The following is a 21,357-nucleotide window of genomic DNA, read 5'->3' as shown; positions in this document are numbered from 1 at the left end:
CTAATTATATCGTTTTATAGATACACCTCTCCTGAATCGAACCACGTTGTCCGATTTCAAAAAGGCTTTACAGCAAAAGCAAAACATTAGATTGTGTTAGAGGAGTATATCGTAAAAGTAGCCACATAGCCATTTTCCGACCAACCACATGCATCACAAATAACCAAAAAACAGCTAAATGCAGCACTAACCTTTTACAAACTTCATTAGATGACACTCCTAGGACATCATGTTACACAATACATGCATTCTTTTGTTCGATAAAGTTCATATTTATATATAAAAACAGCATTTTACATCGGCGCGTAACGTTGACTAACTATTTTCCCTCAAATGCATCTGGTGAAACAGTGCTACAATTTACTAAATTACTATTCGAAAACATTTTAAAAATGTAATATTGTCATTCTAAGATTTATAGATGAATATCTCTTGAAAGCACCTGTAATGCCAGATTTAAAAATAACTTTACTGGGTAATCACACTTTGCGATAAAAGGGGATGCGATACTCAGAACAATAGGCTAGCAATAGCAATAGGCTAGCCATCTTGGAACAATCGCATATAGTCTTGTATACTATTGTCAATAATCCCTTACCTTTGATTATGTTCATCCTTAGGCACTTCCAGGAATCCCAGGTCCACAACAAATGTATTTTCGTTCGAAAAAGTTCATGCTTTATGTTCCATTAGCTTGTTGTTGTTAGCGCGTTCTGAAGGCTGAACCAAAAGTTCTGACGTGCGCGGGGCTACTCTTTCAACAAAATGCATTTTTTTCTTATTTAGGTTCGTTCAAACATGTCAAACGTTTTATAACATAAATCTGTAGGGCCTTTTTCAACGAGAGCTCCAATAAGATTCGAGCGGGACGATTGCATTGTGTTTCAAAACATTTCGAAAAGGCAGGGTAACCAGGGGCGCCGGCGTCATAATGGTGATGGCCCTCTCCGTGTGACCACGTTCCACAGCGTGTCATTCTGTCAGTTTTCACAGTAGGAGACTCAAATCACTTTGTAAAGACTGGGGACATCTAGTGGAAGCAATAGGAAGTGCTCAATGAACCATAGCTCACTGTGTGATTAATAGGCAATGTGATGAAGTTGAGTTCGCAATTCAGAATTCCACTTCCTGTTTCGATCTGTCTCGGGGTTTTGACTGCCATATGAGTTCTGTTATACTCACAGACACCATTCAAACAGTTTTAGAAACTTTAGGGTGTTTTCTATTCACAAGTATTAATTATATGCATATCCTAGCTTCTGAGTTTGAGTAGTAGGCCGTTTAAAATGGGCACGAATTTTTTTCAAAATGCGCTGTGGCGCCCCCTATCCTAGGCGACCGTCAAGAGGTTTAAGGGGTCATAGTTTTCACCTGGACTCACCTGGTCAGTCTGTCATGGAAATATCTTGTGTTCCTAATGTTTTGTACACTCAGTGTAAGTCTTCTAATACCAACCATACCATTCAATGTCTAGTTTTCATCATTACCCAGGCATAACATTTCCTTTATCAAGAGCACAGATTAAGGTAACTGTCCTAAACATGATCACAGAATATTTACATATACATGTTTTACAGTCAGTGTGTAGTTCAGACTGCAGTCAAGGGGCCATGATGTCAATATGCGGCGATGTTGGATGGAGTAGCCTACAGTACAGTACCCACTGACTGACTGACTGCCTGCTTGCCTGCCTGACTGACTGACTGACTGACTGACTGCCAATATACCCTGGAGAGCCTGAAAAGCAAACAAATGATTTTGACAGCTACTTGAGTTTTCTTCATGTTATTTAACTAAAAGCTTTCCCCAACACTCCTCCTCTTTCCTTGTCTTTCCTCAGTATCATCTTGCAGTGATCTTCGACACAAGTCGGCTTTCAGGGGAAAATGAGACATTGCAGTTTTTAGTTCATGCAAAAAGGTACGTTGTGACGTTATACATTTAATACAGGGGAATGTTTTAGTGCAAGGTAAGCCTAAACCCAGACGATTTGTTGGTAATGAGAAGATGCATACACACTACATAGACTGGTAAAATATCTACCTTTAATTTGTACGCTTTGCTAATCATGTCAGGCACTCAGAGTCGAGTGGAAGTCGATTCTGTTTGCTCACATTATCGTCTGTAATTGCATTCGCCTTGGACCTACACACTGTATGCTGCCGTCACACAAGACTGGGAGGGGTCTGTCGTCACATTAGACTGCTGGGGGGGGGGTGTCTACCGTCACATTAGACTGGGAGGGGTCTACCGTCACATTAGACTGGGAGGGGTCTACTGTCACATTAGACTGCTGGGGGGAGGGGTCTACCGTCACATTAGACTGGGAGGGGTCTACCGTCACATTAGACTGCTGGGGGGGGGGGGGTCTACCGTCACATTAGACTGCTGGGGGGTGGGGGGTCTACCGTCACATTAGACTGGGAGGGGTCTACCGTCACATTAGACTGCTGGGGGGGGGGGGGGGTCTACCGTCACATTAGACTGGGAGGGGTCTACCGTCACATTAGACTGGGAGGGGTCTACCGTCACATTAGACTGCTGGGGGGGGGGTCTACCGTCACATTAGACTGCTGGGGGGGGGGGTCTACCGTCACATTAGACTGGGAGGGGTCTACCGTCACATTAGACTGCTGGGGGGGGGGGGGGGTCTACCGTCACATTAGACTGGGAGGGGTCTACCGTCACATTAGACTGGGAGGGGTCTACCGTCACATTCGACTGCTGGGAGGGGTCTACCCTCACATTAGACTGCTGGGGGGGGGTCTGCCGTCACATTAGACTGGGAGGGGTCTACCGTCACATTAGACTGGGAGGGGTCTACCGTCACATTAGACTGGGAGGGGTCTACCGTCACATTCGACTGCTGGGAGGGGTCTACCCTCACATTAGACTGCTGGGGGGGGGGTCTGCCGTCACATTAGACTGCTGGGGGGGGGGGGTCTACCGTCACATTAAACTGCTGGGAGGGGTCTGTCGTCACATTAGACTGGGAGTGGTCTGCCGACATAATTAAACTGCTGGGAGGGGTCTGTCGTCACATTAGACTGGGAGGGGTCTGCCGTCACATTAGACTGCTGGGAGGGGTCTGTCGTCACATTAGACTGGGAGGGGTCTGCCGTCACATTAAACTGCTGGGAGGGGTCTGTCGTCACATTAGACTGGGAGGGGTCTGCCGTCACATTAGACTGCTGGGAGGGGTCTGCCGTCACATTAGACTGCTGGGAGGGGTCTGCTGTCACATTAGACTGCTGGGAGGGGTCTGCCGTCACATTAAACTGCTGGGAGGGGTCTGTCGTCACATTAAACTGCTGGGAGGGGTCTGTCGTCACATTAGACTGGGAGGGGTCTGCCGTCACATTAGACTGGGAGGGGTCTGCCGTCACATTAAACTGCTGGGAGGGGTCTGTCGTCACATTAAACTGCTGGGAGGGGGGGGGGGGTCTACCGTCACATTAGACTGGGAGGGGTCTACCGTCACATTAGACTGGGAGGGGTCTACCGTCACATTAGACTGCTGGGGGGGGGGGGTCTACCGTCACATTAGACTGCTGGGGGGGGGGGTCTACCGTCACATTAGACTGGGAGGGGTCTACCGTCACATTAGACTGCTGGGGGGGGGGGTCTACCGTCACATTAGACTGCTGGGGGGGGGGGTCTACCGTCACATTAGACTGCTGGGGGGGGGGGGGGGGTCTACCGTCACATTAGACTGCTGGGGGGGGGGGTCTACCGTCACATTAGACTGCTGGGGGGGGGGGGGGGTCTACCGTCACATTAGACTGGGAGGGGTCTACCGTCACATTAGACTGGGAGGGGTCTACCGTCACATTAGACTGGGAGGGGTCTACCGTCACATTAGACTGCTGGGGGGGGTCTACCCTCACATTAGACTGCTGGGGGGGGGGGGGGTCTACCGTCACATTAGACTGCTGGGGGGGGGGGGGGGTCTGCCGTCACATTAGACTGCTGGGGGGGGGGGGGGGGTCTACCGTCACATTAGACTGGGAGGGGTCTACCGTCACATTAGACTGGGAGGTGTCTACCGTCACATTAGACTGGGAGGGGTCTACCGTCACATTAGACTGGGAGGGGTCTACCGTCACATTCGACTGCTGGGAGGGGTCTACCCTCACATTAGACTGCTGGGGGGGGGTCTGCCGTCACATTAGACTGCTGGGGGGGGGGGGTCTACCGTCACATTAAACTGCTGGGAGGGGTCTGTCGTCACATTAGACTGGGAGTGGTCTGCCGACATAATTAAACTGCTGGGAGGGGTCTGTCGTCACATTAGACTGGGAGGGGTCTGTCGTCACATTAGACTGGGAGGGGTCTACCGTCACATTAAACTGCTGGGAGGGGTCTGCCGTCACATTAGACTGCTGGGAGGGGTCTGCCGTCACATTAGACTGCTTGGAGGGGTCTGCCGTCACATTAGACTGCTGGGAGGGGTCTGCCGTCACATTAGACTGCTGGGAGGGGTCTGCCGTCACATTAGACTGCTGGGAGGGGTCTGCCGTCACATTAAACTGCTGGGAGGGGTCTGTCGTCACATTAGACTGCTGGGAGGGGTCTGTCGTCACATTAGACTGGGAGGGGTCTGCCGTCACATTAGACTGCTGGGAGGGGTCTGCCGTCACATTAGACTGCTGGGAGGGGTCTGCCGTCACATTAAACTGCTGGGAGGGGTCTGTCGTCACATTAGACTGCTGGGAGGGGTCTGCCGTCACATTAAACTGCTGGGAGGGGTCTGTCGTCACATTAGACTGCTGGGAGGGGTCTGTCGTCACATTAGACTGGGAGGGGTCTGCCGTCACATTAGACTGCTGGGAGGGGTCTGCCGTCACATTAGACTGCTGGGAGGGGTCTGCTGTCACATTAGACTGCTGGGAGGGGTCTGCCGTCACATTAAACTGCTGGGAGGGGTCTGTCGTCACATTAAACTGCTGGGAGGGGTCTGTCGTCACATTAAACTGCTGGGAGGGGTCTGTCGTCACATTAGACTGGGAGGGGTCTGTCGTCACATTAGACTGGGAGGGGTCTGCCGTCACATTAAACTGCTGGGAGGGGTCTGTCGTCACATTAAACTGCTGGGAGGGGTCTGTCGTCACATTAGACTGCTGGGAGGGGTCTGTCGTCACATTAGACTGGGAGGGGTCTGCCGTCACATTAAACTGCTGGGAGGGGTCTGTCGTCACATTAAACTGCTGGGAGGGGTCTGCCATCACATTAAACTGCTGGGAGGGGTCTGCCGTAACATTAAACTGCTGGGAGGGGTCTGCCGTCACATTAGACTGCTGGGAGGGGTCTGCCTTCACATTAGACTGCTGGGAGGGGTCTGCCGTCACATTAGACTGCTGGGAGGGGTCTGCCGTCACATTAGACTGCTGGGAGGGGTCTGCCTTCACATTAGACTGCTGGGAGGGGTCTGCCGTCACATTAGACTGCTGGGAGGGGTCTGCCGTCACATTAGACTGCTGGGAGGGGTCTGCCTTCACATTAGACTGCTGGGAGGGGTCTGCCGTCACATTAGACTGCTGGGAGGGGTCTGCCGTCACATTAGACTGCTGGGAGGGGTCTGCCTTCACATTAGACTGCTGGGAGGGGTCTGCCTTCACAGACTGCTGGGAGGGGTCTGCCTTCACATTAGACTGCTGTGAGGGGTCTGCCGTCACATTAGACTGCTTGGAGGGGTCTGCCGTCACATTAGACTGCTGGGAGGGGTCTGCCGTCACATTAGACTGCTGGGAGGGGTCTGCCGTCACATTAGACTGCTGGGAGGGGTCTGCCGTCACATTAGACTGCTGGGAGGGGTCTGCCGTCACATTAGACTGCTGGGAGGGCTCGCACGTCACATTAGACTGCTGGGAGGGGTCTGCCGTCACATTAGACTGCTGGGAGGGGTCTGCCGTCACATTACACGGAACCCAAACCGGCTGCGCACGTGCGCCATCATGCACAAATGTATTTTGTCCCCCCACACCATACGCGATCACGACACGCAGGTTAAAATATCAAAACAAACTCTGAATGAATTACATTAATTTGGGGACAGGTCGAAAAGCATTAAACATTTATGGCAATTTAGCTAGCTAGCTTGCACTTGCTACCTAATTTGCCCTATTTTGCTAGCTTGCTGTTGCTAGCTAATTTGTTGCGAGCGGTGTAGTCAGGGTATTAGACTGCTGGGAGGGGTCTGCCGTCACATTAGACCGCTGGGAGGGGTCTGCCGTCACATTAGACTGCTGGGAGGGGTCTGCCGTCACATTAGACTGCTGTGAGGGGTTTGGGAGGGCTCTGCCGTCACATTAGACTGCTGGGAGGGGTCTGCCGAAACAAGATTGGGAGAGGGGAATAATTCCAAGTAGCCAGATTTGTATGGAAGTTAGCAGTGGAAAAAAGATGAAGACCTTTTTCTTTAGACAGAAGAATTTAAGACTTAACTTTTTCTTTCACGTTGCTGTAGAGAAGACAAAGCCTTGTACTTAAATCACTATTCTGTAAATTGGCATAGTTAATGTATTATTATCTACTATATGGACTATTTGTTAATTTCCTCCTATTGTTTTCTCATTGTAGTGCCAACCCTGAGCATAGGCTGTTGGACAACAATTTGGATCTGTCTATCCCACTGGTCCATGAGGTGGACACAGCTATCACTGGGTAAGAGGACAAAACATCTTTACTTTGTCTGAAATACACACTTTCTGTAGTTGTACTGTAACACACACTTACTGTTGACATACTGTAATACACACTGTAGGCACACTGTAATACACACTTACTGTAGACATACTGTAATACACACTTACTGTAGACATGCTGTAAGCCATTTCCTAGAGTTAGGCCAAACTCACCCAATCCCCATAATGTATTGGTAAATACTGTAGTCTCTGAACGTATTCTATCAGATGAAGTCACTAGACAACACCGTGTATTATTCAAATATACATTATCAAGCCGCATGGACAGGATGCTAAGATGGTTGGCTAGAATCAAGCTGAGAGACAGTCGCTTTTTATTTGAACTGTATCACGATTAATACAAACGGTCACATTAAGATGAAAGTCAAAACTAACGCTCAGTGTCTCTGGTAGTTTATGAGTCTGCCTGGTCTCTCCTTGCTTGGTCTCTCCTTGCCTGGTCTCTCCTTGCCTGGTCTCTCCTTGCCTGGTCTCTCCTTGCCTGGTCTCTCCTTGCCTGGACTTGCCCTGCTTGGACTCGCCCTGCTTGGACTCGCCCCGCCTGGTCTCTCCCCCGCCTGGTCTCTCCCCCGCCTAGTCTCTCCCCCGCCTGGTCTCCCCCCCGCCTGGTCTCCCCCCCGCCTGGTCTCCCCCCCGCCTGGTCTCTCCCCCGCCTGGTCTCTCCCTGCCTGGTCGCTCCCCCGCCTGGTCTCTCCACCTCTGTTCTAAGCCTCTTGACAGATGGAAGACACCAGACAGAGCTGAGCTATATTATCAGACAGCATTATAAGATGTCGGGTCTTTGGCATCATTAAAACTGAAGACATATTTATCAAATAACTCTCTGTAATTATTATTACGCGATTAACCTGATTAATCATGTAACTGTAATTAACTAGGAAGTCAGGGCACCAAGGAAAATATTCAGATTACAAAGTTATAACTTTCAGATATTTTAATATCTGATCAATTAGTCTTCGAATTAATTAATTATTATTTACCTCACGTTAGTCTCATTCCAAACATTGTAAATTGTTGGTTATCTGCACGAACCCAGTCTTCACTATGAGTCATCCATACATCAATTGTCTTAAAATAATTTATTTCCTAACTAAGTAATTCACAGAAATGCATAACAAACAGTAGATATCGTTACAAAGAAATCATAGGGGAAGTGGGGGTCAGCTGAGAAGGCACTACAGAGTTGATAATTATAACAATTGAAATGCTAAACCTTTGCACATGAACGCTCACTCATTCGGGAATAATTGCAATCAATATATATTTCAGTGTGTCGTCGGGATCTCTGTTGAAAGGTTTGTTTCTGTTGGAGAGTTTGTCCGCGCTCTCTCTCTCTCTCTCTCTCTCTCTCTCTCTCTCGCTCTCGTGGTTAGAATGGATAGTTCAGAGTGACATTCATTCATGTCGTTATAGAATAGATGTTTTCGGCGGTTGTCGGTCTTCGCGTTCAATGATACCGAATTCCTAGCTGCAGACTAGTAATTAATATCAAAGACTTGTTCTTATTCTGTCGGTATCGATAGTCTAAGAGTTTAACCACGTGGTATGGTTAAAGTTCAGCCAGAGAAATGCATGGTCTCATAATTGAGGTAAGCTCGGTCTGGTGATAGAAAACCTAGGTGGGGGTTTTATTCAGGACATAGAAAAAGGCTGTCTCATGACGCCAGGTCCTGTCTGTGTCCCGGGGGGCGTGCCAAGGACTTAGTGAAACTTTAAACAGAAATACAACTCTCTCACATTAACATCATTACATAGCATCCCATCATCTCACAAATAGCTTAATCCTTATTCATTCATTTTATACAACCATTTAGATGTAAGTCTCATACCTGAGACTCTTCTATAAACATGATTATGGTAATGTGGCCATGAGTTTCACAAAATTGTACCAAACGGACCAGTTCGTAGCTGGATTCTTCACCGATCTTTTACACCTTCTACAGAACATAAATGTAGTTCGGTTCTCCAGTTCTGTGAGGTGGAAGAAATTCCTTTGTCTCTCTATGAAAACACTCTCTCTCTATACTGTGGCCATGAGGAGAGGATCTCCTCATAGGAATTTACGACCTCTTCTGACCACAGCAGCCTGGGTGTAGGAGACCGAGGGAGATGGTTCAGAGGTAGTGGGATGGTGCTCGCAGTGTCCAAAGAGGGCAACGTCATGACAAAGACAACAGGGCTAAACTACATTATCAGACAACATTGTAAGACAACAGAGCTGTAGCTGAGCTACATTATCAGACAACATAATCAGACAACAGAACTGAGCTACATTATCAGACAGCATTATCAGACAACATAGTAGAGCTGTAGCTGAGGTGTTTTATCAGATCGTAGATCTTTCCTTCGTCATTGACTTTGATACTCTGATTGATTGGTTGGAGACAATCCAATCGCTGATGACTTTGTTTTGTACAACGCCCCTCGTGCAACTACTCACCAAAAACGACTTCAATGATGGCGCAGACTAAAGTATATAGCGATTGATAGAGCAGTGGAAGAAATTAGTGAGTCGTCAGGCTACTATTCTCACAGAACATAACAGCTTTCCTCTACCACAGGACTTGAAGAAAACATCTTGACACACCAGTCTTTAATCAGTCTCTCTCTAACAGTAAATTGATCTATCAAACATACAGACCTACAAAAACATGTTATACATTTGATTTGATATCCTTAAATAATGATCTTGGCATGAATCTGTTGGCGCTGTGCAATACCATATGACTTTCTATCCATCTACAGTTTAGTGACTCCAACATCCTTTCTGTATGGGAACTCCATCGATGCCTCTCGATTCGTCCAGCTGGAGGACATGGAGTGTAACTTCCAGCCTCTAAACTTCACCTTTCAGGTATTGGTGACACCTGTACATCCGGGAATCCCCATTCAAGTCAATTGTATTGATATGGCTGTACCAGTAGCTCTACCTCATCTACCTCATCAAAACATGCAGCATATTATTTTGGCTCCTTGTAAACATATCTCTCTATCGCTCTCTCTCTCTCTCACTACTCTCTCTCTTTTGCTCTCTCTCTTTCGCTCTCTCACACTACTCTGTCACTCTCTCTCTATCCCTGTCTCTCATCCACCTTTCTCTTTCTTTCTACCCCCCCACGTTCTCTCTTACCTCAATCCTCAATCCTTTCTCTCCCTAATATTTCTCTTCGCCTCTTTCACCTTCTTCCAGGTGATCAACAACGGCCCCAGCCGGTTACCTGGCTCCATAGTGGACATCAGGATCCCCAACCGACTGGCTGGCAATGGGGCCGACATGTTCCACATCATGGACACACAGGTGGGAACCTTCCAACAGCAGTTTATAAATCAAATTCAATCAATCAGATTAATTTACAAGTCATCCCATTTTTACATCAGCAGTTGTCATCATGTGCTTTTACATTAACCCGGCCTAGACCTCAAAGAGCCAGGAAAAACATCCTAGAAGGAAGATATCTAGACAGGAACCAGGCTCTGAGGGGAGACCAATGATAGCACATTATTTCCCTGTCCATATGTCCAACAGCAGTCTGTCCACACTATCTGTTAACTCGAAATGACACAGCGACAAGGTTCCAATTTAACAAAGTTTACTATACTGTATGAACACACTACAAGGTAGCCATTATACTCACGGCTAGGTCCATCAACGAACTAATTTCCTGCGCAGGTGCACTCTTGACTGAGTGATAGCCCCGTAATAACAGAAATAAAGGGATACTTAAAACATGAACTTAACAATCTCCCCCTTTTCTTTAAAGACAAATTAAACATCAACAACATAATTAAATGTCCAAGTATTATTTAAGTTCCCCATTACAAATGTGTTGTGTGACAGTTTTTATTTGTATTACTCAAGCTGACACTTTCCATTACTGAGAGCCTGTAGGAGCACAAGACCGGATGCTCCTTTTTTAGTCAGACAGTCAGCAAGCTGTTCCTTTGTGGTCGACCACAGAATCCGCTGGATTCTCTGTGCTTGAATAAGTTCCTTGATGCTGCTAATCTCAAGACGAAGTCTTTTCTCTGTGACAGACTTGGTTGACTTCAAAGCATCAACTAATGAGTAGTTGTCAGTGACACAAACTACAGGTAGAATGTGCCGTTTTGTCTCACCAGTGGTATGCTCTGAGAACAGAGTTGCAAGAAAGATCGCATTGTCAATTCCATCCGCAAGAGCAAGTGTTTCTCCAGCAAGTGTGCTTCGGACAACCCTTCTGATCCTTTTTGACTGCCAACAGATAGGTGAGAATCTTCCTCCTTCACCCATTAACACGATTAGATGTCCACCTTGTGTGCCTCCATCTGTAAGGTTCCCTAGCGAAGCATCACTGAAGACAACTAGTTTCAAAGAGTCATCTTTTCCAACATGCTGAAACTTTAAAGTCACTTGTTGTGATTTCAGTTTACGAACAACTTTGTTTGCCTCATGAATGGTTTGTACAGTGGCGTGTTTTGTGTTAGATGCCAAGTTGCAACCATCAAACATTACATCAGGTCTACTCTGTCTAGCAACCCATAAAATTTGTCCTATCTTTGACCTCAATTGATCAGCTTCAATTCCACATAGAGGGGAATTCCTTTGTACGGCTCTTGAAGAATCCATGTGAATGGGTTGAAGATTATTGATATAGCTCTCCTGTTGCATCAGTATTGTCCCATCAACTGTAATAAACTCTATGCAAACATAACAAAAATTATCATGCTCCTCACGGCCGACCTGGAAAACAGATTTGAGGTGTGGAATCACAGTTGTAGCAAAGGTCTGTGAGCCACCCCAGATAAAGTCATCAACATGACAGGCAAGTACTCCAGTCACACTGCAGTCTTGATCAAGCCAATAGAAGACTGCAGGATCCACTTGTGACAGTTTTCCACCTGTATTCAGCATTGTTGCCTTGACTTTGTTGTACCAGTAGAGTGATGCATCTGCCAGTCCATACACACACTTCTTTAGTTTCCACAGTGTTCCTTCGCATTTAGCTTCAGGCGGAGGTCGGATGTGAATGTCCCTTGACAGCTCTGTTCCCTGCAAAAATGCAGATTTGATGTCTATGGAATTAAGTTTCCATTGTTTCTGGCAGATCACTGACATCAGCAATCTGAGTGACTCTGAGGCGCATGTCGGTGAGTCTTTTGGGAGTTGTTTAGCAGCCAGCTCCTCAAAACCTCTAGCCACTAGACGTGCTTTAGGCGCTATTCCAGTTAAGGACTCTTTAAGGGTACACATCCACCTTGTTGAGACACATTTTTGGCCAATGTCTGTAACTTCCTCAAACACTAAATTTTTCCTCCAATTACTGAGCTCATCTAGCTTAGCTGAGTCAAATGACACGTCCTTTGTTTCAAGTACATCATCATTTTGAATGTCATTCTGTTTTTTTCGATTTTCCATTGGTTCAATTCTGAGATTATCTACAAGTGACAGGTCAGCTGACCCTGTTGTACCAGAAAGTGTAACTGGTTCAGAGTACTGCAAGTTGTACCAGTTCTGGTGTTTTCCTTTGGCTTTTCCTGCTCGTCCAATGACGGTTGCTGTATGTGGAATACCACTTTCTCTGTCCATGTATTTAACAGTTTGTCCAGTTTTCAGATTGGAACAACCATGTTCTCTTAACACATGTGGCTGTTGTTGAATGTTTTCCTCATTTGAACGCTCAACAGTATTATCTGTGGCATGGTTGAAGGTCTCTGATCCATTTCCTGTGTCAGTTTCAGTGTCCATATCATTGGATGTGACATCTGGTAGGTTTGTGTCTGTTACTGTCTCCTTTTCATTAGGATGATTCTCAGCAACAGCCCCTCTATCTTGTTGATCATTTACTTTCCGCAATCTTGAGTGATGCACCCTGACAATGATGCCTCCGTGCCTCACAAATATCACCACACCATCTTGGCCAATGACTACTCCCGGTCCCTTCCACTCTTGACAGTCAACTCGTTTGTAGTACACTTTGTTTCCAGTTTCGTACTTCTCATCGGTGGGTCGTAGCTGTTTACGCAGAGCCCTGCGAATTCTTTCTGAGCACTCTGCTTCAGTGAACGCTTTTCTCGCTGCATGTAGTGCTGAAAGGTGCTGTCCCACCCATGCACTCACACTGGCCCCTTCTAGTGCTGGTGGCTTGTCAACCAGTACAGAGGGAAGATTAGGGTTCTGCCCGAACACTAGTTGGTATGGGCTGTAACCATGAACATTGTGCATTGAGTTTTTTGCCATCAAAGCCCAATCTAGGGCTGTGTTCCAGTCACATCCATTGTCTTGCTTCACTTTCAGCATGATCTCTGTGAGTGTTTGATTGTGTCTCTCCAGAAGTCCATTGCTCCATGGACTGTATGCAGCAGTTGTCTTTACTTCCATGTTGAATTTCTCTGCCATTTCTCTTATTTCATTATTATTGAATTCTCCTCCATTGTCACTGTACAATTTCTGGGGAGGGCCATGCACACTTACCCAGGAATGCATGAAGTGCCTGACGATGTCACTGGGTTTCTTTGTATTCACAATGCTTCCAGCGCTGAAGCGTGTGAAGTGGTCGATTATGTGAAGGTACCACACACTTGGTGCTAACTCATGTAGATCTACAGCCACTGTTTCATTGTACTTGGAAGCTAGTGGCAAACCAACAGCTGGTTTGGGCTTGTTTGGGCTTAGGTTTACTGTATTTTTGACATGTCTCACAATTGTTAACTATCTGCTGTAGAATGGAAATACTCTCATCATCATTATTCCCTGAACTGCTAAGTAACTTCTGAAGTCTGTCAACTGTAGCATGTCCAAACTGTTTGTGAAGCTTTAACAACACTTTGTGTTTTTCTTTTGTGTTCATGTTCTCTGTGACTGTCAGAATCTCCATGTGCTCTGTGTCCGTCCGAATCTCATTTTTGCATGGACTCTGTGTGATGTCTTTGTCTAAAATGTTTACACAATAGTGGCCTGAGGTAGTAAGTTCAAGAGTCACAGGTTGTTTAAACATCACTGCCTTGTCATTTTTTATGTCTAGTACAGCCCCTGCCTTCTTGAGGGAAGCTTTGCTTAATAGTAAGGGGATATCTGCAGGGACCACCCCTGTTTCAATGTGACACTTAGTCTGACCAATTTTTGCTGGTATCTTAACTCTCTTGGTAGAATGGACAATTCTCCCATCTCCAAATTTGAAAGCTCTGTTGCTTGGTGTGTCAATCATATTTTGTACTTCTTTCATATTTAGTTCACTGACATAGCTATCAAGCCATTTTGCACCACACACTGTGCATGTACATGCAGTATCAATCACAGCAGATCCTAAGGATTCAACTATAAAAATCTCAGTATCAGAAGCAGATTCATTTGAAAACAGTGTAATGTTACACTGCTCTATATCTGTGTTTACATTTTCCTCTGTTAGTTTAACTTGTTCATTTTTATGAGGACAGTCTTTAACCCAATGGTAAGTGCTTTGACAAACAGCACATTTTGATCTGCTTCTATATTTGTCCAGTGGATTTGTTCCGGGAAATGGCGCCCTCTTCTGGTTGTCTTGAGAACGTGACTTTTTGGCGCCTTTTCTCTGCTGCTCAGTGTAATATGCTCCGTCACTCGCTTGCATTCCATCTGTTAACGCCGCGACAGACGTCTTTTCACCAAAAATTATTTTTAGTGCCGACTTCATTGATGCAAAAGTCAGTACAGTACAAGCAGTCAAAGCCAACTGTTTCTCCCTACCATCTAGACAGGCAGTATCTAGCAACTTGAAAGCTAACACTGCATCCGGGAGAACCATGTCGTACTTGCGCATCCTATTGTACCTTTGTTCGAAATCAATGATGTAGTCCGTCATTGCAACCGAAATATCTCTCGTAACACTGTCAAAGTTTGAATATGCCTCGTAGGCACGGTTTTTCTCTTCTTTAAGAAATACAGAATCCAGTGCTCTGATCAAAGTTCCCATACCATCATCATTGTTCAAATCCTCAACGGATATTTCCAGTGCTGTATCTCTCGCTCTTCCCTCAAGCGATAATACCACCGCAAGTGCTTGCTTTTTCGCGTCCAGATTAGTAACCCGTGTCCAGATTCCAAGTTCATTTTTCCAACTTTCGTACGACCTCTTCTCGTCGAAGCGAGGTGGCACATTGTAGTTATTAGCCATCCTCTGCTACCAATGTTAACTCGAAATGACACAGCGACAAGGTTCCAGTTTAACAAAGTTTACTATACTGTATGAACACACTACAAGGTAGCCATTACACTCACGGCTAGGTCCATCAACAAACTAATTTCCTGCGCAGGCGCACTCTTGACTGAGTGATAGCCCCTTAATAACAGAAATATAGGGATACTTAAAACATGAACTTAACACTATCCACCCATTCACCCAAACGTCAGTACCTCTGGCGTTGTTTAGGGTTTTATCCACCTACACACCATCCACATTCTTTGTTGCCTTTATCCAACTTAAGTCTATCGCTCTTGTTTTCCTTCATAGCTGAGTGCTGTGGATCCACATTGGCAAACACTTTAATACTGTTAAAATGGCCTTCTTGTTTATCTATGTCTCTGGTCATGGAACACAGGACCTGTTAGAACAGTGCGAGGCACTATTTGATTTTTTTTTTTGATAAATGGGAAAGAAGTGTTGATACATCTACTACTGGCTGGGCGACCATTTAGTTTCACAACAACAGTTGCTCATTTAGGCACCCCCAGTGGGTGCTTTGTTTTCATAACCTCTGCGCCGCTCCTTTCATATAGGTAGATCAGAGGGAGCTCAACCCTATAATTGTGTTGACTGTTTGAATGCGAGAATTGGAGCAGAGACTGTCGGGACATCAGACCGTATCCCACCCTGAATCCCCACATCTGGAATTACTTGGAGGGATCAGAGAGCTTGCAAGAAACAAATGGGGGACTGGGGGAATGGGGCACCTGCGGAGCATGCTACTATTCTATAACATCCCCAACGTAGATCTGGAGTCACTGAGATATGAAACCGGGGCCCATTTGGGATACAGAGTTTTCTATTTAACACTGTCTGACTGTTGTCTCCGTGTCCTATAGGGTAAGGAGAGGTCATTTCACACTGAGGTTCTCTTCTTCTATAGTAGGTCAGAGAGACAAGATAAACACACAGACAAGATTAACACACATGATAAGCATGAGCCGGGATTAAAAGAATGTGGGGAAAATATTTCCATATTGTAATTTCATTGAATTCCAGTCATGATCTTACATGTGTTAATGTCATAATGTCATCCTAACATGTATTAATGTCATCGTAACATGTGTTAATGTCATCCTAACATGTATTAATGTCATCCTAACATGTATTAATGTCATCCTAACATGTGTTAATGTCATCCTAACATGTATTAATGTCATCCAATGTCATCGTAACATGTATTAATGTCATCGTAACATGTGTTAATGTCATCCTAACGTGTTAATGTCATCCTAACATGTGTTAATGTCATAATGTCATCCTAACATGTATTTATGTCATCCTAACATTTGTTAATGTCATCCTAACATGTGTTAATGTCATCCTAACATGTATTAATGTCATCGTAACATGTGTTAATGCCATCCTAACATGTATTAATGTCATCCTAACATGTGCTAATGTCATCCTAACATCTATTAATGTCATTCTACCATGTATTAATGTCATCCTAACATGTGTTAATGTCATCCTAACATGTGTTAATGTCATCCTAACATGTGTCAATGTCATCGTAACATGTATTAATGTCATCGTAATATGTGTTAATGTCATCCTAACATGTATTAATGTCATCGTAACATGTGTTAATGTCATCCTAACATGTATTAATGTCATCCTAACATGTATTAATGTCATCCTAACGTGTATTAATGTCATACTAACATGTATTAATGTCATCCTAACATGTGTTATTATCATGTCATCCTAACATGTGTTAATGTCATAATGTCATCCTAACGTGTTCATGTCATCCTAAAATGTATTAATGTCATCCTAACATGTGTTAATGTCATAATGTCATCCTAACATGTATTAATGTCATCGTAACATGTGTTAATGCCATCCTAACATGTATTAATGTCATCCTAACATGTATTAATGTCATCCTAATGTGTTAATGTCATAATGTCATCCTAACATGTATTAATGTCATCGTAACATGTATTAATGTCATCGTAACATGTATTAATGTCATCCTAACATGTGTTAATGTCATCCTAACATGTGTTAATGTCATCCTTGCATGTATTAATGTCATACTAACATGTATTAATGTCATACTAACATGTATTAATGTCATACTAACATGTGTTAATGTCAATGTCATCCTAACATGTGTTAATGTCATAATGTCATCCTAACATGTGTTAATGTCATCCTAACATGTGTTAATGTCATAGTGTCATCCTAACATGTGTTAATGTCATCCTAACATGTGTTAATGTCATCCTAACATGTATTAATGTCATCCTAACATGTGTTAATGTCATCCTAACATATAACATGTGTTAATGTCATCCTAACATGTGTTAATGTCATCCTAACATGTATTAATGTCATCCTAATGTGTTAATGTCATAATGTCATCCTAACATGTATTAATGTCATCGTAACATGTATTAATGTCATCCTAACATGTATTAATGTCATCGTAACATGTATTAATGTCATCCTAACATGTGTTAATGTCATACTAACATGTATTAATGTCATCCTAACATGTGTTAATGTCATAATGTCATCCTAACATGTGTTAATGTTATAATGTCATCCTAACATGTGTTAATGTCGTCCTAACATGTGTTAATGTCATAGTGTCATCCTAACATGTGTTAATGTCATCCTAACATGTATTAATGTCATCCTAACATGTATTAATGTCATCCTAACATGTGTTAATGTCATAATGTCATCCTAACATGTGTTAATGTTATAATGTCATCCTAACATGTGTTAATGTCGTCCTAACATGTGTTAATGTCATAGTGTCATCCTAACATGTGTTAATGTCATCCTAACGTGTGTTAATGTCATCCTAACATGTGTTAATGTCATCCTAACATGTATTAATGTCATCCTAACATGTATTAATGTCATCCTAACGTGTGTTAATGTCATAATGTCATCCTAACATGTGTTAATGTCATCCTAACATGTGTTAATGTCATAATGTCATCCTAACATGTATTAATGTCATCCTAACATGTGTTAATGCCATCCTAACGTGTTAATGTCATCGTGACATGTATTAATGTCATCGTAACATGTATTAATGTCATCCTAACGTGTGTTAATGTCATAATGTCATCCTAACATGTGTTAATGTCATCCTAACATGTGTTAATGTCATAATGTCATCCTAACATGTATTAATGTCATCCTAACATGTGTTAATGTCATCCTAACGTGTTAATGTCATCGTGACATGTATTAATGTCATCGTAACATGTATTAATGTCATCGTAACATGTATTAATGTCATCGTAACATGTATTAATGTCATCGTAAAGTGTTAATGTCATCGTAACGTGTTATTGTCATCCTAACATGTTAATGTCATCGTGACATGTATTAATGTCATCGTAACATGTATTAATGTCATCGTAATGTGTTAATGTCATCGTAACATGTATTAATGTCATCGTAATGTGTTAATGTCATCGTAACATGTATTAATGTCATCGTAAAGTGTTATTGTCATCCTAACATGTGTTAATGTCATAATGTCATCCTAACGTGTTAATGTCATCCAAACATGTATTAATGTCAGTGTAAAACAACAACTAAAATGTAACACTTTTTTCCCACAGCTCCTTTCAAATTATACTTACCAGTCTCTGTGTTTATCTTGTCTGTTACGCTGACCTACTATAAGAAGAAGAGAATCTCAGTGTGAAATGACCTCTCCTTACCCTATAGGACAGGGAGACTACAGTCAGTGTTAACACTGAAAAGTCTGTATGCCAAATGGCACCCTATTCCCTATTTGTATGGTATTCACTTAGAATCTGTTAACAATGGAAATAAAATAGTTAAACAGTAATTGGTAACAACTTGGTACCGAGTGGTGGGCTACACAATGATGCCAGAAATGACATTTTTCATGTACCATAAATCAGCTAATAGCAGGGTGCAGTTGTTATGAGGGTCAACTATCTTTCTTTCTCTCTCTCTCTCACACACTCTCTCTCGCTCTCTTGGTCTTTCTCTCTCTCACACACACACACAGACACAAACACACACACACAGGCAAAAGTAGTGCCCAATATAGGGAATAGTGTACAATTTGGGATGCAACCCTGACTTTCTTAGGTTGTGGATTGAAGCAACAAAGATGGTGAATCTCAAATATAAAATATATTTTGATTTGTTTAACACTTTTTTGGTTACTACATGATTTCAAATGTGTTATGTCATAGTTTTGGTGTCTTCACTATTATTCTACAATGTAGAAAATAGTAAAAATAAAGAAAAACCCTTGAATGAGTAGGTGTGTCCAAACTTTTGACTGGTGTATATATAAACACTCTAAACATCCTTCCCACTGGCTCGGAGGCGACAGCATGGTCCTAAAACACATTATTGCCTCGTTTTGTATCACATTCCAAAACTGTGAGGGACAAAAATGCAATTTCAGAATATGGGGGAGATGTTGTCCCGAGTGAAAGTTGTGCCCCTACTTAAAACAAGTAAAACACAAAAACAAATTGTGAAACCTTAAAAATTATGAGAAATGTATCAGTGGGTCTTAAAAGTCAAATTATTGGTCTCTCTCAGAAGAGTCCTCTACTCACCTGTAGAATGTGTTGTTGAACATTCCTGAGATATTTATCTTTCCAACTCCCATCTTCCTCCTCCCATCCACCTCTTCACGTCCTCCCTCCCTTTTCTCATCTTCCTCCTCCTCTTCCTCTGTCTCCCCAGGTGGCGGAGGGGCAAGGGAACTGCACCCCTCACAGGAACCCCCAGCCCTGTTCCATCCCCCAGGACAGAGAGAGTATCTTCCACACCATCTTTGCCTTCTTCACCAAGTCTGGACGCAGGGTCCTGGTGAATAAACAGAGAGAGAGAGAGAGACCAAAAGAGAGATGGTCCATACACTCACACATCCATGAACACACACAGAGAGAGAGAGGCGTGTACATGCACGCACGCCTCCATGAACACACACACCTGGACTGACCCAGTCAGTGGACTTTTAGGTTCACTGAAAGTGTTTCCCTTGGTGATGTATCATGTGTGTGTTGTGTAGCATCTGTTCATCTCTCTCTGTCTTTCCTTCTTTCTCTCTCTTCTCTCTTTCTCTCTCCTTTCTCTTTCTTTCTCCTCTCTTTCTCAATCTCTTTCTCTCTCCTCTTTCTCTCCCCCCTCTTTCTCTCTCTCTCTCCCCCCCTCTTTGTCTCTTTCTCTCTCTCCCATCCTCTTTCTCTCTCTTTTTCTCTCTCTTGCTTTCCCTCATTCTCTGTCTCTTCTCTCTCACCCCCCTTCTCTCTAACAGGACTGTGACCGGCCAGGGAGAGCATGTTTAACCATCTCATGTACTCTGGGCTCCCAGTCCAAAGAGGAAGTTGTCAGTATATATGTGAAACTTCTACTAAACACAGAGATACTGAAGAGGGTAAGTACATGGATATTAGTTATTACATAGTTGTTACATACACTACCGTTCAAAAGTTTGCCCATTATCAGCACTTCTGTGTTCCAATGCCACGGTGTGTTAGCTAATCCAAGTTTATCATTTTAAAAGGCCAATTGATCATTAGAAAACCCTTTTGCAATTATGTTAGCACAGCTCAAAACTGTAGTACTGATTAAAGAAGCAATAAAACTAGTTCAGTATCTGGAGCATTTGTGGGTTCGAACAGGCTCAAAATGGCCAGAAACAAAGAACTTTCTTCTGAAACTCGTCAGTCTATTCTTGTTCTGAGAAATGAAGGCTATTCCATGCGAGAAATTGCCAAGAAACTGAAGAGCTCGTACAATGCTGTTTACTACACCCTTCACAGAACAGCGCAAACTGGCTGTAACCAGAATAGAAAGAGGAGTGGGAGGCCCCGGTGCACAACTGAGCAAGAGGACAAGTACCTTACAGTGTCTAGTTTGAGAAACCGACACCTCACAAGTCCTCAACTGGCAGCTTCATTAAATAGTACCCGCAAAACACCAATCTCATTGTCAACAGTGAAGAGGCCAGGATGCTGGCCTTCTAGGCAGAGTTGCAAAGAAAAAGCCATATTCAGACTGGCCAATAAAAATAAAAGATTAAGATGGGCAAAAGGACACAGACACTGGACAGAGGAAGATTGTGAAAAAATATTATGGACAGACAAATCTAAGTTTGAGTTGTTCGTATCACAAAGATGAACATTCGTGAGACCCAGAAGAAATGAAGATGCTGGAGGAGTGCTTGACGCCATCTGTCAATCATGGTGGAGGCAATGTAATGGTCTGGGGGTGCTTTGTTAGTGGTAATGTGGGAGATTTGTACAGGGTAAACGGGATCTTGAAGAAGGAAGGCTATCACTCCATTTTGCATCACCATGACATACCCTGTGGACGGCGCTTAATTGGAGCCAATTTCCTCCAACAACAGGACAATGACCCAAAGCACAGCTCCAAACTATGCAAGAACTATTTAGGGAAGAAGCAGTCAGCTGGTATTCTGTCTATAA

General features: G+C 43.8%; 1 protein-coding gene across 1 annotated transcript in view; it reads left to right on the top strand.

Moving 5' to 3' along the window:
* Positions 1-21,357, top strand: part of LOC106610997 (integrin alpha-9) — a 161,202-nt gene that overhangs the window by 120,798 nt on the left and 19,047 nt on the right. Inside the window, exons 20-25 of the mRNA XM_082978367.1 lie at positions 1,841-1,920; positions 6,580-6,663; positions 9,450-9,558; positions 9,895-10,002; positions 19,610-19,735; positions 20,184-20,303. Of these exons, the coding sequence (XP_082834493.1) occupies positions 1,841-1,920; positions 6,580-6,663; positions 9,450-9,558; positions 9,895-10,002; positions 19,610-19,735; positions 20,184-20,303 (627 nt within the window). The remainder of the gene's footprint in view (positions 1-1,840; positions 1,921-6,579; positions 6,664-9,449; positions 9,559-9,894; positions 10,003-19,609; positions 19,736-20,183; positions 20,304-21,357) is intronic.

This window comes from Salmo salar, chromosome 01, assembly GCF_965601325.2.
Source record: "Salmo salar chromosome 01, fSalSal1, whole genome shotgun sequence".
NCBI lineage: Eukaryota > Metazoa > Chordata > Actinopteri > Salmoniformes > Salmonidae > Salmo > Salmo salar.
This window is presented reverse-complemented; position numbering and strand designations above follow the sequence as displayed.